This window comes from Neoarthrinium moseri (genome assembly GCF_022829205.1).
Source record: "Neoarthrinium moseri strain CBS 164.80 chromosome Unknown scaffold66_Wmoseri_CBS_16480, whole genome shotgun sequence".
NCBI classification, from domain to species: Eukaryota; Fungi; Ascomycota; class Sordariomycetes; order Amphisphaeriales; family Apiosporaceae; genus Neoarthrinium; species Neoarthrinium moseri.
Window position 1 is genome coordinate 18394 of NW_026055180.1, and position 23632 is coordinate 42025.

General features: G+C 51.3%; 7 protein-coding genes across 7 annotated transcripts; 3 read left to right on the plus strand and 4 right to left on the minus strand.

Moving 5' to 3' along the window:
* Window positions 1-587: 587 nt before the first annotated feature.
* On the minus strand, window positions 588-2800 carry JN550_011311 (uncharacterized protein; the record flags this gene model as incomplete). Its single annotated transcript, XM_049309663.1, has 7 exons — window positions 588-694; window positions 748-822; window positions 875-1283; window positions 1342-1399; window positions 1449-1603; window positions 1661-1736; window positions 1791-2800. The coding sequence occupies 7 exons, from the start codon at window positions 2798-2800 to the stop codon at window positions 588-590; spliced, it is 1890 nt and encodes a 629-aa protein (XP_049166665.1).
* A 985-nt stretch (window positions 2801-3785) lies between these two features.
* JN550_011312 (uncharacterized protein) lies at window positions 3786-5491 on the minus strand (the record flags this gene model as incomplete). Its single annotated transcript, XM_049309664.1, has 5 exons — window positions 3786-4247; window positions 4303-4847; window positions 4907-5040; window positions 5094-5197; window positions 5270-5491. 5 exons carry the CDS (start codon window positions 5489-5491, stop codon window positions 3786-3788), a joined length of 1467 nt encoding a protein of 488 aa, XP_049166666.1.
* A 1831-nt stretch (window positions 5492-7322) lies between these two features.
* JN550_011313 (uncharacterized protein) lies at window positions 7323-8483 on the plus strand (the record flags this gene model as incomplete). Its single annotated transcript, XM_049309665.1, has 2 exons — window positions 7323-7584; window positions 7636-8483. The coding sequence occupies 2 exons, from the start codon at window positions 7323-7325 to the stop codon at window positions 8481-8483; spliced, it is 1110 nt and encodes a 369-aa protein (XP_049166667.1).
* A 5378-nt stretch (window positions 8484-13861) lies between these two features.
* JN550_011314 (uncharacterized protein) lies at window positions 13862-14573 on the plus strand (the record flags this gene model as incomplete). The annotated part of the gene is made up of 5 exons (XM_049309666.1): window positions 13862-13969; window positions 14028-14160; window positions 14218-14300; window positions 14370-14499; window positions 14569-14573. The coding sequence occupies 5 exons, from the start codon at window positions 13862-13864 to the stop codon at window positions 14571-14573; spliced, it is 459 nt and encodes a 152-aa protein (XP_049166668.1).
* Window positions 14574-14949: 376 nt separating this feature from the next.
* JN550_011315 (uncharacterized protein) lies at window positions 14950-16677 on the minus strand (the record flags this gene model as incomplete). Its single annotated transcript, XM_049309667.1, has 1 exon — window positions 14950-16677. One exon carries the CDS (start codon window positions 16675-16677, stop codon window positions 14950-14952), a length of 1728 nt encoding a protein of 575 aa, XP_049166669.1.
* A 2078-nt stretch (window positions 16678-18755) lies between these two features.
* JN550_011316 (uncharacterized protein) lies at window positions 18756-20319 on the plus strand (the record flags this gene model as incomplete). Its single annotated transcript, XM_049309668.1, has 4 exons — window positions 18756-18875; window positions 18936-19071; window positions 19135-19810; window positions 19875-20319. 4 exons carry the CDS (start codon window positions 18756-18758, stop codon window positions 20317-20319), a joined length of 1377 nt encoding a protein of 458 aa, XP_049166670.1.
* A 935-nt stretch (window positions 20320-21254) lies between these two features.
* On the minus strand, window positions 21255-23289 carry JN550_011317 (uncharacterized protein; the record flags this gene model as incomplete). The annotated part of the gene is made up of 4 exons (XM_049309669.1): window positions 21255-21558; window positions 21634-22575; window positions 22629-22829; window positions 22892-23289. 4 exons carry the CDS (start codon window positions 23287-23289, stop codon window positions 21255-21257), a joined length of 1845 nt encoding a protein of 614 aa, XP_049166671.1.
* Between the last annotated feature and the right edge of the window lie 343 nt (window positions 23290-23632).

Here is a 23632-nt window from a genome sequence, read left to right on the forward strand (position 1 = left end):
GCAGATATTCAAGGACCAAGGAGCCAGGGCGGGCCAGGGGGGCCAAAGGGGGGCCAACGGAGGGCCAACGGAGGGCCAACGGGGAGGCCCTACCAGTTCCCGCAAACCTAAAATCTGACGCTAATTACGATCTTGTGTCATTTTAATGCTGGGCTCCACGTGTGCCTTGGTCAATCAAAGTTACTTTTGCAAATCTCAGCTCGGTCATGCCAGGAACATGCTTTAATGCACCGCATCCCCGAGCTGACAAAGCCGGCATAATCGCCTTGGCTTTTCCAGATTCCACGCGTTCGGTGCATGTTCGCTGCAGCCCGGTGTTTGCAGCTGCGCCGCCTACGTCGCACGTACAGCCGCGTGGCAACGCCTGCAGGTGGGCGGCGGCTGCACCACCCGCGGGCCGTGGTGGAGTTTACTCGTCGGATCCAATAAGTTACGAGCCTTGTTGAAACATTGTGTCCGGCTCGACTCATCCAGCCAGGAACGTGGGGCCGCTCGCTGCATATCATCCCATAATTAACTCACTTAACTATGGTTATTTCACAGATGGGCTGATATGCATGTGAAACCTGAGGCCTCTCATTAAACCCTCAAGGTGCCCTAAGCAGCCCCTCGGACCTGACTACCCAGCTCCCATCGTTTGGAAACCCAGGAGCGTCTCCCCTTGAACCTTGCCAACCGGCGACCATATATGCAACTGTGAGCAGTTAGTAAGTTTCAGAGCGGGCTTACTGTCTGCCGAATACCTACCTGCGTATAGGAATCCTGCATTCCCAGGCATGAACGGTGGAGGTGTGCCGCCATCGCCACCACGAATCGCAAAGCCTGGACACGGATTCAATTAGCGGATCTTGGCAAGGCAGCGGGGTCGACATACCGGCATCGTCAAACTTCCAATAATCATATGCCGTCAGGTGGTATATCGCTCTCTCTGGGTTTCCGATCCTCGCTGAGTTGATTGCAAGTACTGGTCTGCCCCAGCCTCGAATATTTGTGTCTCCCCAAACTTCCCATACCTTATCCGCAGTCCTCATTGCGACGTCCGGGTCGACAGCTGCTGTATCTGGGAGGATGCCTTGCATCATGATCAGACTGCGAGGGTCGCCGTTGAGTGACGGATCACTCCACCACGACGCGTTCAATCCCTCGTACACCGCGTAGAGACCGCCGACTTGTGGCGGCAGTGCCATGTTCTCTGCAACTGCAGTCCACTTCTCGGGGACAGTTTGGCCAAGCCGCTTCTTCCAGTCTCGCGCGATGTCGAGACCATAGCGCCAATATGCAACCTGGATATTGTCTATGAGTTATCGAACTGACTGTCTCACAGCATGATGGCCGTCTCACCTCATATGCGAGATTGAGTGATCTAGTTGGAGGCGTGTTCTCCGTGACTCCGTGGGCCCTCAGAACTCGTCAGCACTGCACCTACGAACTGGAATGTCTCAACTTACGGTGGTCCCAAGTCATACCTGCCAGAAGTCTCATTATGCCACGCGTACGATGCCATATAGTCTGCGGTTGCAGTGATGACCTTGTCCCAACGGATCAACGTCTCTTCTGTTGGGGAGGCTTGATACGCAAGTGTGGCCAGATACATGACGTGGGGCTACACGACCCAGCTGTCAGTATGTCACAGCCAAGAACCATCGTTGTTCCGACTGACCTGTTGCCACATGAGCAGTCCGTTGATTCCACCCGGTGCGCTGGTGCCGGTCTCTGTCTGCGTCATCTTGGGCCACCTGTTGTCGTTGGGTCAGTTGCAGTCCAATCGTTCTCGGAGGCTCGCGGAATACCTGGCACCGTCCCATCCCATAGCTTTTGCTCTTGCCCGAGAGGTGGGTAGGAGACTTTCGTATAGCTCGGGAAAGATATTGTCGAAGTGCTTCTGGCGGCCCCAAGTCGACCAATGCGCGTTGTGCCACACGACCATCTCCATGTGGAACTTCCCATACCATCCGTTGTTCATTAAGCCGCTCTCCTGTGGGGACTGCCCCTTGGCCGCACTGTTGACACGGACATGATATTGCGAAAGTATAATACGTCGCTGCAGTTCAGTCGCGTTGGGATTAGAAGACGACGTCAAGTCAACAAAGCCTCCGTCACTCCAGTACTCATGCCAGCCGCGAGTGTTCCGCTCATTGATAACTGATGGCGACTCTCCCGGGTTCTTTTCCGGCGAAAAACGCGCGGTCAGCATTATTTTTGCTGCAGCATTTTCTTGGCCTTGTGCACTCAGAGTATAGCGGTGTGCTGCGATGCTGTTGGATCCTTCGGGTTCATTGCGGGAGACGGAGACTGGCAACTCTGCCGGCCATTGTAAATTAACAAAATAGCTAGTCTCTTGGAGTTCATGGTAGATGTAAGCCTCATTTGTCTTACAATCATCGGCGATGAGGGTTGTAGTATGGTTCAGGGGAAAATCATATATTCCAGCAAAAACTTCGTATTTGTATGCTGTGTTGTGAATTGGCGGGTACGGGAAGTCGATTTCAATCTCCAGGTCGCCCGTTGAAACCAATTCAGATTCGATATCGAATGTCACTGTATCTGTTTCAAAGTCTCCTTGAGTCACGACCTTGACTTCCACTCCTTGGATTTTGAATATCGAAGTAATTGTTCCGCTCCAAAGATCTAGCTCCTGTTGCGGCTCAGATATCAGGGAGGCTGCTAGTGTGGAGCCTTTGTATTTCAGACCGATGCGCCCCAAATTTATTCGATTAGGGTTTGCAATCAGCCATTGTGAAACCGCTGGAAGGTCAGGATCTGGGATGTCGTACGAGACGTTTCTGCCATGGGTTAACATAGGCACACCGGTATAGTCACTTAAAGTTTCTCTACTCAAAATCTGTTAGTATACCTAGGCATAAGTAGGCCACGGCTGACAGTGTTACCCGTTAGTAGGCAAGGAATCATTATGCCATGCCCAGCTTGACAATGTGTTGAAGGGTAGGAATGTCTGGTCGTATGGGTTCAGTTAAGCGCCATCGGTTCTAGAATAATCTTCATACCTGCATTCCTGTGTTGTCAACATTGAAAGCGAAGTTCCCATTCCCAACTTGTAGCGGTGTCGTTTCATTATCGATCAAACGCGTTCGGACAACATTGTACTTCGAGACAATGCTCTGGCGATCTATGAATGCCCACGCAAGGGCCTGTGTGAGTAACAAATAGAGGCCGATGTTTCTAGCCATTGCAATTGATGTCCAAACCTGATGGGATGGCAGGTCACCATCTAATGATATGGCTCACGTCTATATTCTGCCTGATCTCCACTTAGGAGACCAACTCCACAATCAATCAGGCCAAGTACGGGGAAGCTGGGGCGCCGATCCGGGGAAATTGGAGCCGAACATCCCCAATTGCCCCTGGCTTCTCGCTCTGACATGAGTCCAGTCAAGCGCAAAAAACCAACTTGTTTCGCTCTGAATTTTTCCGTCCATCATCCTTGTTTGTGTATCAAAACGCTTGCAGCCAACTTTTTCTACCACATCACATCACTTTGCTACATTACCTCATTGAAGGCGGTATAATCAAATGACTATTGGAACCGTTTCGAAAGAAAACATGATCATTTCTGATACTTTCTATAAATGTAGCGCAAAATCGGAATCGGATGGCTTCTGTCAGTTGAATGCACTGTTTGAACCGGCTACCATGATGAAGGTCCTTCCTGCTTTGACCGAGACTTGCGAGATCCATCAGCATGCGCCGGAGATTATACCTGTATCACCCCCTCTATTCGAAATCATACTGTGAACTCTTTTATTCAAAGGTAGTATCGTTTGGGCTTAGTAGGCGAAGTGCAGCCCTCCCTCCCTTGTACTTGACGCATTAGTTCTGATCAACCAGAACCTGAGTACCCACGCCGATGCAATTGTCAAGGACGCAAATGCGCAATTGCTGGACATGGCGATTAGATAGCGCGGTCCATCGCTCTTTGGATACAGATACGCTGTGTAAATGTATGAAACAGTGGCGAACACATTAACAACGGACAGTGAGACGGCTTTCTTCTCTGGCGTCTGACCTAATGTTGCTGAAACCCAGCCAAGGATAAGAGAATTAACGGCGTATGCTCCAGTTGCAAACAGGAAGCAAGCGATATATCGAGCGGCAACATTCATCGTAATGCATGATATGATGAAACCGACAAGGGCAGCACCCATACTGACAGTAATGTGCCATGTGCGCTCGTTGTAGCGGCCAGACGTATATCCGACCAAGTAGCCAACGAATCCCGATACCAGATACTAAAGGCATGGTTAGTTCCATCCTGGTTGTATGAGGGGTCCTCCTTAAACTTACAGGCGGGCAAGTAAGAATAAGCGTGATTGTGGTATCGAAACCCAAGCTGCCAACCACAGTCGGGAAAAAATTGTTAAATGAACAAGCGGAAATGTGCATGTTCTGCATAAAGGCCAACAGATATAGCTTTGGATCCTTGAGCGCTTGCAAAAAGCCAGCTCGGGCGCCCTTGCTCCCCTCGCTGCCCACAGTGTCACGTATCATGCGGTCATGCGCCATCTGTCGTTCTTCAGGCGTCAACCAAGTGGTTGTCAACGGCGAATCAGGAAGCATGAATATGGCGATACCCGCCACACCAAGGGTTACAATGCCTTCGATAATGAATAACCATTTCCATCCTGCGAGACCATGGACGCCGTCCAGCGTCCGAAATGTCGCCGCTGCGATCAGACCAGCAAATGCGGTCGCGAAGATATTACCAGAGTACAGGATCGAGAGTCTAGTCGCGATCTCCTTTCGGGTATAGAAGATAGAGAGTGTGTATAGTGCACCGGGATAAAAGGGAGCTTCAGTGACACCTAAGAAGAATCGCACGGCAACAAGACCTACATAGTGGAGTTAGTGGGTACAGGGGCAAGTGGGCTCTCGATATGTTGGGACCAACCTGAGTAGTTATGGACGACCGCGGTCAAGCCCGATACCAGGGCCCAGGCTGCCATGCATATACACATATACCAAGATGGACGGATCTTGCCAGACGACATCAGCATGTTCGATGGGATCTGCATTAGCAGGTAACTGGTATATAGCGTCAATGATGTTGTACAAGCAACGTTTGCGCAGGTACCTACCCAACGAAAAGAACCGATATGCAGGTGTTGTATTGGGAGCCCACCAGGCCTAAGTCTTCCTCGAGATTGTTCAAGCGGGCATTGGCAATCGCATTTCGGTCCAACTGCAGAACTGTCAGTTAAAGCAGTGATTCGCGCTGTCAAGCAGTCAAGCACAAAGCAATGTGACAGCTTACATAGTTCATAAAGTACATAGCCCACAAACTAGGCATGATTCTGTAGTCCAGTTTCTTTACCAGAGCGATTTCCTTTGGGTCAGTCTTTTTCTTGGCTCCAGAATAATCAGCATTGACTACAGCCTCGCGTTCCTCTTTCTCATAAATAGATTCAATTTGCTGACTTGTCGGCTCCATAGTTCCCATGGCCTTCTCAGGCACAACTGATCGAACCTCAACCATGCTGGATAGGTAGTCTACACAGATTGAAAATGGAAGATGGTTAGGATGTGTGCATTAGGATTTCAACTCAATTGCAAGTGAGCTTAGATACTCAACCTCTGAATATGCACAGGTGAGCCTTTTAATACATCTGCTTACCGCTGTTTCCAAGACGAGATACAACCTTCTAGGAATCATACTACCCCATGCCAACGACCACGAACCCGTGCACAGGATCAACGGATAAGATCATCCCACGACAACTCTTAGCTGGGGGTGAATACAGGGAATACATGCATCGCAACCAACAAAGCCTGGGAAGTATTGAGATAAACATGCGACAATGGAGTCGTTTGTTCAAGCTAGAACGAATGAGAAATTTGGGAACCAATGGGTAAGAGTCCAAGAGAGTCCAAGACCTGGGCGTTGGCGGGGAAGACTTGGCCCCGGGACCATTGTCGGCACGCCGGTTCACGCCAAGAGAGCTTTTAGGCAAACAGAGCTCTTAGCAGGTACTCACAAGACTCTTTTTTCAGTAGCGTTATTGGAAATTTTGTGGCCGTTAGCTGATTACGGATTATGTGCCGAGGTTTAGGGAGTTTTACGACGTGACATAGGGCCGTAGCTTGAATTCTATTGGGTTACTAAGCACAACTTCTTGATCAAAACACGTTGGAACAAATTACTTTCTTGAGTTGAGACTCACATCAATGATCCTCTTGCCTCCCATGTTGATGCCCTATAAATCTCAGTCATGCACATGCTGGCGTTGCTACCCGATATTGCAGGTGATACATGAGGCTCACGATGTTGCACCTCTCAAGGATAAACATGCGCGAGAGGTGGCATAGAGAGGCTGCCCCAGGTGAGCTCTAGAAAGGAGCTTGACATGGACTTTTCGTTTCTTCATTGTGAGGTGGTTGGGCTGTTAGCCACAGGCATATCACGTAGGCAAATTCAGTTATCTCAGCCCAAACTGGCAACGCGATCCGTATCTTCCTACTAGCGCATTGCGAGCCTCAGCGTGTATCATTGACAGTTTTGCAAGGCATTCCACGTGTTACTTCTATGGTCTTGTGTCTATGCTCTGGTTAGCAGCTCTGTCCACTCAACGATGCTCCGAATTTCGAATACATACCATATAACGCAGAGCCAGTATCCAAATTTTCTTGGCTGCGAGAGTCCTCGAACAGCAGATTCTACAGATAGACGCAAGTATTGAGGAGGTTTGGCCAGGTCCTGTAGTGTCTTGCCAGTTTCTCCCAATTCGCTTTCCTCGATTCTGGGCTTAGGAAAACTTAAATCATCTGAAGAAGTGGTATTCATGAACTCTGAGGTTCAACCCGAATCTGACAACCTTATAAGTCAGTCGCCATCATCCTATCTTTGGTATGAGGAAGCTTTGCGTTCTTGTCGTGACGGAATATCACGTGCTCTCGACTGAGATCCTTAAGCAACACAAACGCACGCTGAAATTTCAATGGGCCAGTGGGAGATGAGTTACTTGACTGGGCCAGGACTTGCTAGTCCTCCCTTTGGAGTGGCGGCAAAGCCTGTGGCATTCAAGACGCTGTATGGGTAACTGTGTCACAGCCTTGGCCACTCGGACAATTTATGTCCAGCTCGACGAAGTGGTGGGGATTACTCTTATGGGGCGGACTTTGTCAAGTCCGACTCGCCCCGATTTTCCGAAGAAACCCCTCGATGACCGTGAGAAGTTGGTCGTCGAACAATCGAGAACGATAAATAAGTGGTGCTCAATGATTTCCATTGATGAAGGTTGTACGTGTTGACAAAGAGATACCCTTGCAATCACTCCATCTCCTATTTGAGTAGCTACTGCCAAATCACCATGTCCCCCTCAGCTATCTCTATTGCCAAATCTTATAGCATTGCTTCAATTCCAGCGGATGGGATTGGCCCAGAGGTTGTGAAGGCCGCAATTGCAGTCCTGAAAGCTCTCTCGGAAACTCTAGGGACCTTTGACATTGAGTTCAAACATTATGACTGGAGTTCAGAAACATATAAGAAGACCGGGAAGTACATTCCCGATGGCGGGCTTGAAAGCCTGAGGAAGCATGATGCCATCCTATTCGGCGCCGTTGGCGCTCCTGGTGAGGCCCCAACGACTCAAAACCCGAGAAGTCTGTACTAATCAAACAAAGACGTCCCCGATCATATCTCGCTGTGGGGTTTGAGACTAGCAATCTGCCAACCTTTTCAGCAGTACGCAAATGTTCGGCCCACCAAGGTGTTCCGTGGGACACAATCGCCACTACGCAATTGCAAGACGGGAGACCTTGACTGGGTAATTGTTCGAGAGAACAGCGAAGGCGAGTACGCAGGTCAGGGCGGCCGGTCCCACCGTGGCCAGGCATGGGAGACGGCAACTGAGGTGGCGATGTTCACACGCCACGCTGTTGAGCGGATCATGCGCTTTGCATTCCAGACTGCCCAAAGCCGCCCACGCAAGCTTTTGACCGTTGTCACCAAGAGTAATGCCCAGCGGAACGGCATGGTGCTGTGGGACGAAGTTGCTGCTGAGGTGGCCGAAGAGTTTCCAGACGTCACCACTGATAAGATGCTCGTCGACGCCATGACCTGCCGCATGGTGCTAAAACCCGAATCGCTCGACACAATTGTGGCTACGAATCTCCAGGCCGATATCCTCAGTGATCTCGCAGCGGCGCTGGCCGGATCTATTGGCATTGCTCCCACCTCCAATTTGGATCCAAGTAGACAGAACCCCAGCATGTTCGAACCGATCCACGGATCCGCATTTGACATTACTGGGAAAGGTGTGGCGAACCCAGTAGCAACCTTCTGGACGAGCTCAGAAATGCTTGCATGGCTTGGTGAAGAGGATGCAAGCAAAAAACTCCTGGATGCTGTTGAACGCGTATGTGAAAAGGGTATCGTTACCGCGGATTTGGGTGGTGTAGCTAAGACGGAGGATGTGACTAATGCTGTCATCGAAGAGATTAAGGAGTCTTATGGCAATACGAGCAAGTAGGCATGAACGGCTCCATATTAAAACCAGTTCTAAACCACATTAGCAATAAACAATTTTGAAAATGGATTTGAAGTTCTTATTTACTGATATCTTTTTGGGCGTAGACAATCGCTCTATGCCAGAGCTTGCTTCTATTAGTAAGTGTAATCAAGTGAACCGGGTGGTAAATCATTTAGTAGCTGAACCCAAAAGAGGATTCGGTGCTCCCAAATTGAGCGAAGTTTGAGAAGTCTAGAGCTCCTAAAGGGTCGAACCACTCTTGACCATAAACATCCATTGACGCAGTCTCTCCGGGAATGTATCCCTGGTTCTGACCCGGAGTCCATTGAGCCGAATCCAATGAAGGGTATCCTCGATTCTGATCATTGAGGACCATGGAAGGAAATCTGTTTTCATTATTTAGTTGATAGTGACCAGATAGGCAAGTGTAATTTGTCCGAACTCACCCAGCTGGATTGGGTGATTGGCGCCTCGGGGTTGATTCAAGGGCGCAAGGTCGAAGATGACCAGAGCGACCTCCAGGTTGGGAGTCGCTACCGTATTGACCCTTTTGCCAATCATTTAATTCGCCCGTTCCTGAAGGCACGTGTCGTTCATTTGAGCTTGTTGATGACGCCGCTCTCTCTGAGCTGTGATCACCAGAGTTTTCTTGATGACTCTGAAGCGCGGATACTAGATATTCCACGCCAGATGCACAGGAATCTGGCCAAGATGTTCCCCTTGAAGCAAGCTGTCTGAGTATGTATAATGCTTTCTTTGCGTATCTGTATATATCAAGTCAGATCCTCTTTGATAAAATTTGCTTCGGAGAGATTACGCACTTCTGCGCTGAGGGGATAGTCGTCTCTCCTTGAAGAGCGGCATAAGTCAGAATGAAGCAACTCATCCAAACTGACCATGTCAGAAGTGGCCAAACCATGATATTATGAAACGAGGATCCGTTGTGACGGGGATCATTTTGAATGATAGTATCCAATATAGACCTTGAAGCGCTAATGCATGCTTGCAGTGCAGCCTGAGATGCTGGAGAGTTGACTTCCGAGGCAAGGAGAGGTCGGTTTAGTGTGATAACCGATTCATGTTGCATCAAAGACAGCAAAGTTCGCTGCGATGGAGGAACTGGAGAAACAGAATGCTGGGATCCGGGATCCTCGAAGTCTACGCGATCTTCTGTCTGCTCATGAACGTCATTCACCCACTTCGAGAGCTCGGATTGAACCAACATGGCCCGTTCCACTGTGTCATGGCGAATCGCAATGGACTTGTGGCGCAGTTCCAAGATCAGGCCGCGTAGTCGTGCATGTTTGGCATTCAAGATGAGGAAGAGCAGTGGGTCAACTTTGGCGAATTAGTTAATAAATGATAAGCCGTGATGGCCGGAGATTCCTTACCATCTGTTGTTTCTCCTGGAAGAATGCGGGTTCCGACATTCCCATGGATCTCATGCGAAGGCAAACATACATCTCCATCGTCATCTACAATATCAAGTGGATGCCCTAGTGCCTGGCAAACCATTCTCTCAAGGCAATATATCGACCACCATACTCTCTTTCGCATGGCAGCTTCGTGAGAGCTGAAGTTTGAATATCGGGCTGGGCAACGGTAAAGACCCAGATGGAATGACATGCGAACAACTACTCCGCCAAGTCTGGATGCCATATTGAACCGCAACATTGATACCAGGAACAGTTGAACACATACGGCCGCCTGGATGTTCTTCAGCGTGGCAGGGCACCCAAGGGCAAATACCAGACTTGACGCTATATGCTCCTGGTTGAGAAATACCAAGCTGGTAGGCATTGCTGCTTGATGAACACCTGTCTGACGAGAGTCCGCCAAAGATATAGAGACGAGAGCTCGGATGATAGTTGCATCTGCCTGCCCAATGTTCAACATGCCAGTTACAGCAGCCTTTTCGAACAATTCCAATACCTCGGGACCGTGGAGGAACGGGAATGCAGGGTGCCAATTCTCAAAATAACTTTTGGTCCACCTAGTAAGATTATCAAAGCTGATAAGTGGTGCTCCAGGAGCGGTGTCGTCGACAACCTCCGCATGACGCCAAAAAGGGACGCGCGAGTTGGTGCCAGGAGTTGAGACCGTATCCGAAGCGGAATCCATGAGTTGATCATCTTCACCAGGAACTAGGTCGCCTCTCACTCGGTTTCTGACAATTTTGCTATTCCCGGCCGCGCTGCGAGAAAGGACATCGTAGACAGACCGAATGAAGTGAATGCCGCTGCCGCTGCCAATGAATCGAGGTAGGCCAGATTTTCCACCGTTCCTCATAAGCCCGATCTCCTGTGTTGAGTTGGCGTGAGACGCAGTTCGCCTCCTTTTTGATGGGCGTTGGCATTGGACTGGCGACCTTGATTCGGTCTGGCTAGACCATCCGTCCAGCCCGGGGCTGCTGGCGTCGCTCATGGCTGCTGCTTCGAGGCTCACAGCGCTACGCGGAGAGCAGGCGAAGAAAGGCGTCTGATATCTCCCTATCCGCTCAATGCAGACGCCTCTGGATCTCTTTTGTCATTGCCATAATAGGAAGTGCCTGGGTCTATCACGAGAATGCTCAAGAACGGGGAGCAGGAGCGCTCATTGAGTCGTAATACCACTGAAAGGTTGGGCTGGTGTCGGCTGCCCCGCGAAAAGTCGATTCTTAGCGTCATTTAAGGGGTGCACAGATCGGCGGTACCTTCGCCAGCAGTCTGGTGTGCTTCGAACGGTCACGAGAGATAAATGTCCCATTAAGAGAGACAAACATATATCCAAATTTGGAATTAGGATTCAAAATATATATCAAAAGTACGTGCGTTTGTTTTCTTGTGCATAAATACTAGCTATTCCTTGTATTGGGTCGTCTTGGTGTTGCTGCACTGACCGCGGTCTGGCCTCAGTAGCCGGGGAGCCTCCATTTGTACCAGACGGTTGACGGTTTGCAGGCGGACTCGCCATAGCCATCTGCTCCTCAAAACCTGATGCCTGCCACGATACAGCCGAATTTGTTATCTGCAGGTCGACGTGACGACTTGAAAGCGAGTTAGGATATCCTGCCGGCAGAGGCAACGAGCTCGCCGGCCATGAGTGCGCTTCTGGAGGCGCGTAATTCGCAGAGCCAGCAGCTTCGTTTGGGTGATCTTCTCTATTCGATGTCGGTTGCAATCCGTGCTGGCGACTCTGGAACCAGGCAAGTGAATTCTTACGATCATCTAAAGGAAACTGTGCCCATGTGCCAACTAATTCGTTCTTGTTTTGTGATGAAGGCTTCATCACTCGGAGCCCGGCATCTGAGTAATCACCCTCCTCGGCGGTATCTCTGTGTATCTCTGCCAGCGCGAAGAATAGGGCGCGCTCTGTTTCCGCGAGACGTTTCTCTAGGGAGTTGACATACCCTGCTGGAAGACCTCTAAGACAATGTAAGTCAGAAAGAAAGGCTGTGGAGCGCCGGGGTATCAAACCTCCTGTTTTGTTCGGGGTAGTGGCACCTTTCCGGAGTTGTGCTACATTGCGAACATACTGGCCTAGACAGAATCAGCAAGACTTACCACGACGAGCTAAAGGTAGTATTAGGTACGTTTTCCGATCGCACTATCGTATGGAATGTAAGTCTTAGATGGTCAATTACTATGGACAAGATACTAACTTTTTGTTTCTTCGTCCTGCACAATTCGCATGCAATCGAGGACATTTGTGCTAGCAAGTATCAGCCGCCATCAGCAGACGCTCGGGGCCAGCTGGCTTACCTAGTCTCACATCGCCCATGACTACTTGGAATGCTCAGGAGTGCTGGGGAGGCCTTAGAGCTATTGAAAGTAATAGGCCTTGACACCGCTTGTGGTAACGCAATTGCATCTGGAAAAATTATTCGCAGCCAGACATTTCACGGAGTGGTGGCAACGCTACGATTAGTAAGTACGTAGTAACTAAATGGTAACTGGCGGTCTCGTTATCGTTTCAACTAGCTCCTCAGCGCCGGAGTTTTCTATGTCCGGCGTGGAATTGACCCTATGGCGCCACTTGCTAAAGCTACAGCCGGCTCCAGCGTGCAGTTAATAATTCAGGCCCAGGAAGCCAATTGTTTTTCCATTTTCCGGGGATGCGATTTCAGTTACACCGAATTTACCTTCAGAGACATGATCACTTAGAAGAACAACGAGCATGTTGATTCATTACGAAAAGCTACGATTTCTCTCGCTGCATGTAGACGCTTCCCATCGCCACGCCGTCATTCGTTGCTCAGCTTGAAGTACCCGCCATGTTGTAGGCATCGATACACTTTGCATGGCCTGTATCATTATTTACTCGGATTTCCGTAATCATAACTCAACTTGTAGTGTTTCCAGGACCAAACTCTCAATGCATGCTAGCTGGCTAAAGCTAGAGCAGCTGTCAGCCGTTGGAACTAACCGTATTGTTAGTATCCACAGAGCTCAGGGTGGACGAAGGCAGTTATGGCTTGGCTGGGTTTCGAGACTTGGACCAGAAATACATTCGCACCTCCTTTTTGTTCAGAGCGTATCGTGTCAGCATCGAAGTCGCTCCGCGAATTTAGTCACAGACCGCCGCCAAGATGAGCGTAGTGCAAACGGGATTGGCTGCACGAAGAAGAATATTGTCATACTCATCTCCGTACTAAGGCAAGTAGTATTTCATTTGTTGAGTGCAATCACTGCGCTATTGTCAGATATTTACAAACTGCGTACCCGCCTACCGAGTCACAGGGAACCTGGGATCAACACGTCATGTACTTTCGCGGATCAACTCAATTAAGAATATCTTGAGTCTTGCGTATCTCGAAGGCGGAATAACATTTCTATCAAAAACTAGTTGCAGTGACTTGTTTAGTGTATGAGAAAGATTGTGAGGAATGCAATACATTATGTGGCTTGCAACGTCAGCCTGCCGTGGTGGCCGATGAATGGGGATGTCCGAGAAACTTTCAATCACAGCCACGTGTGCTTTGATAGATCATGCACTTAGGAAATCAAACCTTTGTCAAATTACTTGACGCACTGGCCGTCTGTGAATTAAACTAGCTTTGAAATTGCGACTGCGCATAACAGACTTGCCAACTTGTCAGGCATATTCCTCTCGTTAGCCCAGGGATTGAGCTATAGAATCTCGGGCCGTCCGGCAATCCGGCAACACATGCTGGACATTGCAAAGACCTTCCTATCAATTCACGACAATCTTTTTATTCCGTCGTGAGAAGATATCCTGGAAATTGGTAAACTCAAGAAGCCGAAAGCCGTCATCGTGACCTCGTCCCAAGTATAAGACAAGGCGTTCTTGGCATTCAATCCATTCAAGCCAAGACAGAACTGCTCACAGCTGCTACAGTACAACATATACACGTTTGAACACCGCAAAGTGCCTTTAAAATGGTTTCCAAGAGTCTGATCACCGCACTCATTGCCGCTCCCCTTGTGTTGGCGGGACCTATCGTTCGGGATGGTCTTGATACAACACCGAGCCAAGTAACCCCCCAAGTGAGTGTCTCCAGAAGGACATGGCGCCGAATGAAGGTTCGATTACTGACGGTCATAGTACGGCGAGTACAACAGCCTGGCGGATCACTCGGCGTCTGCTGCTCGAGCATTGGCCCGGATCGCCGATTTCGATGTCAAGCGAAGTGCTGAGAAGCTTGCTGAGGAGGGGCGCCAAAAGGGGAAGAAGACTGGTAAACGCTTGCTCTGCGATCTTTGAACAACTTGCATCCATCTAATATAATCGACAGATGGCAAGAAGCACGACGGGGGCGGCCACAAAAAGGAAGACAAGAAGAAGGCCGGCGCCAGAGCGGAAGAAAAGCACGACGATGTAGGTTCCATGCTGGGCTCAAACGCCCACCATTTACTCACGGAACGGATAACTGATGTTGCGAGTCAGTCCAAGAAAAAAGATGGAGAGGATAAAAACAAGCAAGGGGAGGAGAAGAAAGGCGACGGTAGCGCCGATCACAAGACTACCGACACAGGCAAGGATGGCCAGCACGGAAACGACAAGCATAGTCATGCTGGTAAGTTAAAACAAAGCACGGTTTGTGAATACAGCGTGGATCGAATCATCACGACTAACTTATTTCTAGAGTAAGAAGCAGGGCCGGAGGAACATGGCTAGAAAGCTCAAGAGGCACTATGATTGAGGTCGACCATCAAAGCCACTGATCATAATTATAATCCAAACTATGTTCCTTAAACCTGCAAAATGCCCGCGTTGAGATGAGGAGCAGATCAATTCATCGATTAGAGAACGTTCACACCCGCTCTCTAAATCGTTAGATGTATTATACTGTCGTGCTGGATGCTTCGTACCCCCAAAAATGGCTCAATGTTCAGTATGTTCTTGAGAAATGAAGTGTTGATGATGGTCTAATCGCTATGGAAATGCGGACACAGACCCCACAAGAGCGCTAACTAACACCACGCAATGCTGATGACTTAATGGTAAATAAATACGGGCCCTGACATCATGCCTCAATAGGATTTAACGATGTCAAGTCAAGGCTTTCGGTCAAGTCTAGGGATTTGAACCCGTCCTCAACTACCCAGCTACGGCCCTTCTCGCTCTTCCATAACGCTTCGCAAGCGCTGCCAACGACCAATAGGCCAGGCGGCCGACTCCCCTCCTGCTCAATCGCCTCAACGACTCTATCGAGTGTCGTCCTAATCACCCTCTGGTCAGGGCAGCTTGCGCGCTCGATGACGGCGCAAGGAGTGCGCGGGGGCCAGAGCGCCCTTCGTGGGACGCTCTGCTGCGCATTCATGTCAAGCACGCCTTGCTTGCGCTCCTCTTCTAGAACCATTGTTTCGTTCTCGGTGTACTCCGTAAGTTCCTGCACCAGACCAGAGATACGGTGAAGCCCCATCAGGAACACCACCGTCCTACTAGCAACGTACTCTGGTGGGTTAGGGGGTTTCCCCTTTTTACCCGTGCCGGTACAGATGAGGACCTGATCAGCCACGTCTCGCTGCGTTGGTGGAATGCCAGCAAACAAGGGTGCTGACAAGGAGCTCGTGATGCCGGGCAACACAACGACGCGATCGCCAAGACCATGTTGTCTAAAATAGGCCACCTCCTCACCACCGCGGCCATAAATGAACGGATCTCCTTGCTTAAGGCGCAAAACAGTCTTGCCCTCCCGCACGCCAGCTAAAGCCAACTCCAACAGCTCCTCTTGTGCAGCGTCGGCATTGCCCGGAAACTTTCTTGCGATCTGAACTGGAGTTCGCCGCGGAATCAGGTCAAGCACGCCTGAAGGTACAAGCTTGTCTGCAAGGATGAGGTCGGCATTCTGAATGGCCTTGTGCGTTGCTTGTGTGAGCAGGTCTGGGTGTCCGGGCCCCGAGCCCGCAAGGATGACCCGGCCTTTCAACACTGAACCCTGAGGGGACGTGGGCTTCCCGATGGGGTTGGCGGCATCGGTGCCAGCATATAATTTCAATATGGCGGCGACATCCTCGTCGCTGATGGCAGCGAGGCGCTTCAGAGGCCAGTATTCGCAGATCTGGCTCAACCACCGCATGCGCCTATGCTTCACCGCGTCCAAGTCCGCCTCAATGACCAGTTTATTGAACGTAGCGGATTGATCCAGCGAATCATCCAAATCCTCACCATCTGCAAGCGCGTGGTGCAACAGCTGGTCCTCTTCTTGTATTCCACGCCGAACGTCGCCCAGTCGTACGCATGCTGTACCCAGGTTTGGGGGAAGGGAGGCTGCTATCTCGCGACGTATCCTCGAAGCCAGCTTGCACCCACGGCCATTGGTCGTAACACCGATCTGCAGCGGGCCGTCCGTATGCGACGAGAGCAGGCTGAAGCTCGAGAGCTGTGGAGAATCGACAACGTTGACAGGTATCCGGTGCCGCTTGCACAGGGTCGCGACATGTGCGCTCAGGGGCTCCCGCGGCCCCGAAGTGACAAAGACTGCATCCACCACCCCGTCGACCTCTTCCCGTCCCAGGGAGAGGACGTCGTCGTCCTCGAATGCCTTCTTAATCCACTTTACATCCCCGTCATCGACGCGTTTCTGCAATGCGTAATGGAGCTCGGCGGTTTCGGGCGCAAGTAGTACCGGTAATGCGCCGACGTTTAGGGATTGGCTGCAGCGGGCGGCGGCAAGAGGATTCGACCCGATGATGAGGTGGATGTGGAACCTGGCATCAGTCGCCGTGAGGAGAGAGATAGGGTCGGCCATCGTCGACTTCGATGCGGCAGTGAATCAGCCTCGTGGCCGGGCGCGAATGGCAAGCCCTGCGTGCAGCACCTCGATGTACGTGTACGGACGGAACGGGGGCATCCGCAGGCGGCAACGGGGCGCGAGGAAGAAGGCCTGGGGATATAACAAGAAACGACGGTGGAACAGTCGATCGATGTCTCCCACCTTGGGCCTTGCCGTTACCAATGCCAATGCCAATGCCAATAATCGTTGGAAAACAGCGACGCCATCGCACCGTGGTTTTGCGAGTCAAGAGCATCTCCGGCCTCGCTGCGGCCAGCAACTTTTCTGCCCCGCCGACAAAAAGTTGCGATTGCGCAATTGTCGCTAGAGACAGCTCGGCCGACCAATCAGAGCCGGGATATTGTGGTAAGCCGCGTCGACTCCAGCGACCCCGCGGATTCTGCTCGGAGATGTGATTTCTCCTCCCGCATAACTTATCTCACTTACAGCGATAAGGAGGCCAGTACGGCCAGGCCTGTCGCGATCCAGGAACGCATCCTTCCTCCACGTGACTGGCGCAACATCTCCCGGGAACCTTGGAGGGGATCTGCAATAACAGTTCAATCGATATTTGGAATAGAGAGTTAGAATGTTCTTGGGAAGGACTGCATCGCGCGACCAAGGCAGGCAGGGCCAAGGGACCCTGATCAGCCACTAGGTCTCAACGCATAGACCTCGGATCCCCGCGAAACTCTATCCATAAGGCTGTGTTTCGACCCTCTTGCACAGGCTGGCAGGCTGCTGCGATCACATGGACACGATGCAGAGACTGTTCTACGAAATAAACTCGGCCAAACCAAGATGCAATGTCGTCTGGCACCAACGTCCCAGCTAAACTTAATTGTTAAATTGCACGGATGCCTTTCCGCTACCGCAGTACACTTAGCCCTTGCTTAGAATGCGCAACTAAAGGTGGCTAACTTGGAAGACTCGGCCCATCGGCTACCTCGGCCAAGCCAGTGTCTATGAACGACCATAGTAAGCGGGGCCCGCCTCCAGCCTCCAGCGTTTCCTCGGTGGCTGTAGACACGAAGACCGAGGAAACGCGTACACCATGCAAAACCCAGGGGAAGGAACTTGGTGTGCGGGCTCACCTACGTTGGAGATGCTACACATCTCTCCCGGCAGTCCGCTGGAGTTCCAAGTCTTTGGCCCCTTGGCTGGCTTGGGCCCTTTTGGCCACAGCACGATGCCTGCAACAGGGTGCACGAGCCGAACTCCCTACTGGGCAGTGGGTCCTGCAGCCATCAGACGAAGTGCAATCCAACAGTGTAGTAGTGATCATGCGTCTCACCGGATCAGGTCCCAGGTGTCACGGCTCGCCTGCGCCCGAAACGACACTTGACCGAGTGGAGGGAGCCCACTCTGTGTGAGACATTACACGGCCCTATGAGACCTCACAGGCTGTCAGACCTGATAGACAGGCCAGGGGAGGGGTCTGAGCGTATACCCTAGAAACCAAAAATGGCCAAGTTTCTCTTTTAGCAGGTGGAGCACAAACGGTCTGGCCTTTGGTTCAAGTCCCTGTACATTCCATTTGACTTCCTAGTTGGGCCTGTCCGCCACATGGCACGCTGCACAGCTTGTCTTGGTAAACTTGGATATGCTTTCTGCTCAAACGTGTCAAGGTGATTTAGCCAGGTATGGCTTGCTCGCGCCCTACTTTGGCCTAGCATATCCGACTTCTGGCGGGTTCAAAGTGGTACGCGCAGCTCGAAATGGCTAAAGCGTTATAGAGCCCCTTAGTGGTGTGGCGGACCAGAGTTTAACGGCAGCGCGCTATAGAATTCAGGGCACCGAACGACATGCCGAGTGACACCCACCGTGGCATCGCCGCCCTTGACAGAATGCAGGAGCAAGCATTGCAGGGTTAGCCGACGTCAATGTCGGATTGGCCCGAAACCCTCGTCCTGTCCCAGAAGGGTGGTTCAAGTAGGGAGGGTTCTCCAGAATAGATTGCTGATCGCTCCCCTTTGACGTTCGAACCGGGTCTGCGACCGCAATCATCGTGAGTCTGCTATGCTAGAAACATTGCAAATTCAGTAGCTGGCATCATGAAGACCCTCTTTCGAATAACTATAGGGCTGCTGCTAGCGGTGTTGCCCGGTGGACTAGCCCAAGACTCAGCAACATCGTCCGCAGTGGCGCTGATAGCCACATTACCATCGTGTGCTGTAAGCTATATCCAATCCCTTCGCTCAGTCACTGTTCGGATCTGACATATGATCTCCCAGCGCGACTGCCTGTTCACGCGAGTTTCGGAGTCGTCTTGTGCCATTACGAACACGACATGCGTTTGCACAAACGCTCCGCTCCAGCAGAACCTGACCCTCTGTGTCCTTGAGAACTGCACGCTCAAGGAAGCTTTGTGTATGATGCCACCTTCTCAGTCCTCATTTCGCGCAGCTCGACGGCGACTAACTTGAGTTCAAGTCGCCAAGAATGTCACGCAAACGATATGCCACGCCCCGGTCCGGAGCGAGCAGCGTGTGTCCTACGTCTTGACGGTAACTTTCGGCGTGGTTTCTGCGGCCGCGATTCTTGCCCGCTTTGGCTTCAAGATATTTGTAACAAAGGTCTCGCCGAGTCTCGATGACTGGTTCATCCTCATCACTCTACTCTCCGGCATTCCAAGCACAGTTATCAACACCGAGAAGGTCATACCCAGCGGACTGGGAAAAGATATCTGGACCCTCACCCCCGCCCAGATTACCGATTTTGGAATGTACTTCTATGTTATGATGGCCCTCTACTTCTTACAGGTCACACTGCTGAAGATGTCGCTGCTGTTCTTCTATGTCAGGATCTTCCCCGACAGGATGATTAAGCGGCTCATTTGGGGAACTGTGGCATTCAACGCATGCTTCGGTCTCTTCTTTGTCCTCATCTCCATCTTTCAGTGCCAGCCCATCAGCTTCTACTGGACGAAATGGGATGGTGAACACGAGGGGAAGTGCCTTAGCATCAATGGCATCGCTTGGTCAAACGCCGCCGTCAGCATTGCGCTAGATATCTGGATGCTTGGAATTCCGCTTTCACAGCTCCGGACGCTCCACATGCATTGGAAGAAGAAGATCGGTGTTGCCCTCATGTTCATCGTCGGGGCCTTGTAAGTCTCGATATTCTCATGTCCAGTCTAGTTGACGCTGCTCGCTAACACGCCTCTTTTCCAGCGTTACGGTCGTCAGTATTCTCCGGCTACAGTCCCTGGTCATCTTTGCCGACACGCAAAATCCCACGTGGGACTACTTCGGCGTCAACAACTGGTCGGTCGTCGAGATCAACGTCGGCATTATCTGCACCTGCATGCCCGCCCTGCGACTCATCCTCGTACGCATCTTTCCTGCTCTTGGTGGCACGACAAACGCGAGCAACCGATATTACCAGTCGGGCAGCATTACTGCGACCAAGTCCAAGGGGCGACGAAGTCGAGCGGGAACAGGGGGCCAGATGCCACCCACTGACTTCCACCGAGGAGAGCCTAAGAAAGGAGGCATCTACCAGCAGAAGACATACAAGGTCCAGTACGACGATAACGACGAGCAGAGTCTTGTTCACATGCAAGACCTTGACTTCAAGAGGGGCAAATCAATCAGCACAAGTGAGGTCTCTGTGTAAGGCTATAGTCGGCCCTGCGCTTGTGCGCCAAGGGATTACGGAGTTGGTTACCGGGCTATTTTCGTTCGCCATCCGGTTACATATCTAAGTACAAAGGCGGATTCTACCTTTTTTTTTTGTTTTCTTTGTCTCACATAGCGCATGTATATATGTCGTGCTTGTCAAATAGCATTCGCCATCGAGCGGGCTGGGGCCGCGCCAAAGGCATGATACCAGAACTGTTAATAGAGGACTTCATATTACCAGAGGCCGTTCGCATCCTCGCGACAACAGCCGAAGGCCAACTGCCGGCTCGCTTGACTCGCTTCACGCACTCGCCTCCTGAATACGGCAGCATATTTTCCTGCACTTGCAGATGGTGGGATGCACTGTTCGCTTAAGTTATGCAGCATCCCACCTGGCGTGAGGCGTTCTGCAGCCACCTTAGGGCTTACATTGGCGCGAACTCTCCGGGTGGCTCGGCTATCATTGTCCGGGGATAGCGGCGGTTGGCGTGCCCCAACACGAGTCCGGCCTGAAGAGTCGGCCAATCAATTTGAGGGTCAAATCTCGGCATATCTTGATGAGGCCGAGGTTTGTCATATTAAATAGGGTAGTGAAACGATGTGTGTTTAGCTGCATGTTCCGCTCCGCATGGCGTGACATCGCCATCCACGAAAAATGGCAGTGCTCTCAGGTTCAGCGTGAATTCGGCAAGTGCAGTGCTGAGACTGCCATTGTATGACTAAAAGGGAGGAAATGAGATGAAATTTGATGTTGCCCCTTTCAAATACGGGTACCGGTGAACCAAGATCGAAAACAGTTGGTACGACTTGTATGATTAAGACCGGGTATGAATGATTCAAATGGTGGATGCGCGTTCTCGAAGGTATATGCTCCACTAATGTATATACAACGCCGAGAGATAACATTTACGACTTAAGCCGTTCTTATGCTTAAGCTCGGCACATCCTCCCATCAGCAGCCACAGTCCAAGCATCGCTACCAATGCCTTTCAAAATATAGAAAACTCCCGTGGGATCCCACTTGTTCTTGATAGCCAATAACCGGTTGTAGTTTGGCCCGAAGAAGTCTTCCTTCCAATTGGGCTGGTTGAAGTCGGCCTCATTGATATACGTTCCACTCCCCGGGGTGATCGCCATCACCTGGGGCACAAACTCGTTTGTCATCTGCTTTTGCGCAGCCAGATTTTTGCTCCACGCGTCGGGAGAATTGTCCCAGAGGGTTATTATCTGCAACCTGTAGAAGGAAATTCTTCATCAACATGTGCCCACTTGACGAACGGTGTTATACCAAAGAGATCGCGAAACTTACTGCATGATAGAAGACCGCCAAGCTGGGTGCACAGAGTTTGACGCCTGCTGCACGTTGGCATAGCTGGCAGCTGTGACACCGGCGATGACACCATGCGCCGTCAGGTTCTGAACCACGGCATTGAAACCCTCATTGTTGGTCTCAACCACGCTGCGGGGGATCAGGCGGGAACCAAACTGGTACGAATTGACCGCGAGATGGCCGTTAGGAAGGGGTCCCATATATTTCTCGTAATGGTCGTTGTAAGAGAGCGAAGTGAAGCTGCTGGATGAGGGCACACCAAGCTCGGCCAACTTGGCAATGAAAGGCGCAAGAACGGTGTTCTTGACATAGTCGCCAGTGGAGTTATAAACGGTCACCGGGTTGAGCTGCAGGACTTGGTTCGTGAGTAGATATGCAACACTAGCTCCAAGGTCTGTCATGTTGGGCAGCATGGCGTGGAAGGCTGTGACAGCCTCGTTGAAAAGGTCTTGAGTGGTGTACGCCGCAGATAGGGCGAGCGTTGCTCCGCCAATGGTCGTCTCAGGAAACGCCCGAACCGTTAAAGACGTGACAACGCCGAAGGTGCCAGGGCCGCCACCAGACAGAGCCCAGTAGAGATCAGAGTTCACCTTGCGGGAAGCGGTTACAACTGTGCCGGCGGCGGTGACCACCTCAAATTCAAGGGTCTGGTCGGCAGCAAGTCCAAACTCGGTCGACAAGACGGAATGGCCACCGCCCTGGGTGAAGCCACCAGCAATACCAACAGTAGGACACTCTCCCCCCACGACAACGAGACCTGCCTCATGGGCAGCTTGGGTAGCCTTGTAGCCAAGTACACCAGCACCGAATTTCATGGCCGCACCAGAGTAGGCAGAATCAGACCAAGAAGTCACCTCGACAGAGTCGAGGTTGTGTGTCCAGACAGCCAAGGAACCAGCACCAGTGGAACGGCCGAAGAAGCTATCGAGAGTTAGCATCAAATGTTGGTTTGACGTGGCAGGAGATCGACATACTCATGACCAGTGTTGCGAATCACAAGACGGATGTTGTTCTTCTTGGCGAAGTTGACCGTAGCAGCCACATCGGCAGTGGACGCGACGTCGACTGCGTAGCTGACATAGTTGCCAAGCACGCAAGGCTTGTCCTGAGCGGTAAAGGGGTCGCAACTCTGGTTGGCAAAGTATGTCTGCATCAACGAAGAGGAGGATTCAAGACTAGATAATAGGTGTTAGTGCGACATTATCTACACGCATAATACACACAAGACAGAACCTACTGTGGCGTTGGAAGCGTCCATTCTTCCTGCAAAGCCGCACAAGCGGCGGCGTCATAGTTAGGGTCATGGCAGGGTGAGCCTATGGGGACGGTCGCGATGAGGCGCCCGCCTACAGTAGAGTTGAATTGCGACCAAGTTGTGGAAGATGGCCAGCAGGTGTCGCCAGGCATACAGTAGCATGTGCTCGGTTTGGCACCCATTGCGGTTAGCGGAGCCGCTGCCAAGGCGAACGCCACAAGTCTCATGCTTTGATAGGGTAGGGGGACAATGAGATAGGCGAGCGGATAGAAACGAGAGGCACAGGCGCGGCCAAAAGAGTGAAGACCGTTGACTGTGGTGAACTCGTAGCTCGAGCCGGACCATGAGGTGCAACAGTCATCAATATATTCGAAAACCATCGGTTATCATCAGTCTCGGCCCGGGTGGGCACACGAGGCACCCATGAGGGGCGGAAATGAGAGGGCATAACGGAGAGGGGCGAGGTTACGAAGGCTGCGAGGGACGACGAGGCCCCGGAGATGGGGTGCTTTAGTCGATGTCGTTCTTGGCATCATGGCCGAAAAATGCAATCAACGTTGTATTGGAGGTGGACGGTTTCTTTAGCGTACAGTAGGCTACCTAAATTATAGTCTACCACATCACATGGAGAACGAGTGACGAGAATCTGGCGTACCAATCACTGGCTAGGTAGACCCCAAATAAGGGCAACAGCACCGGTCTCAATAAGCCGCTATTACCACA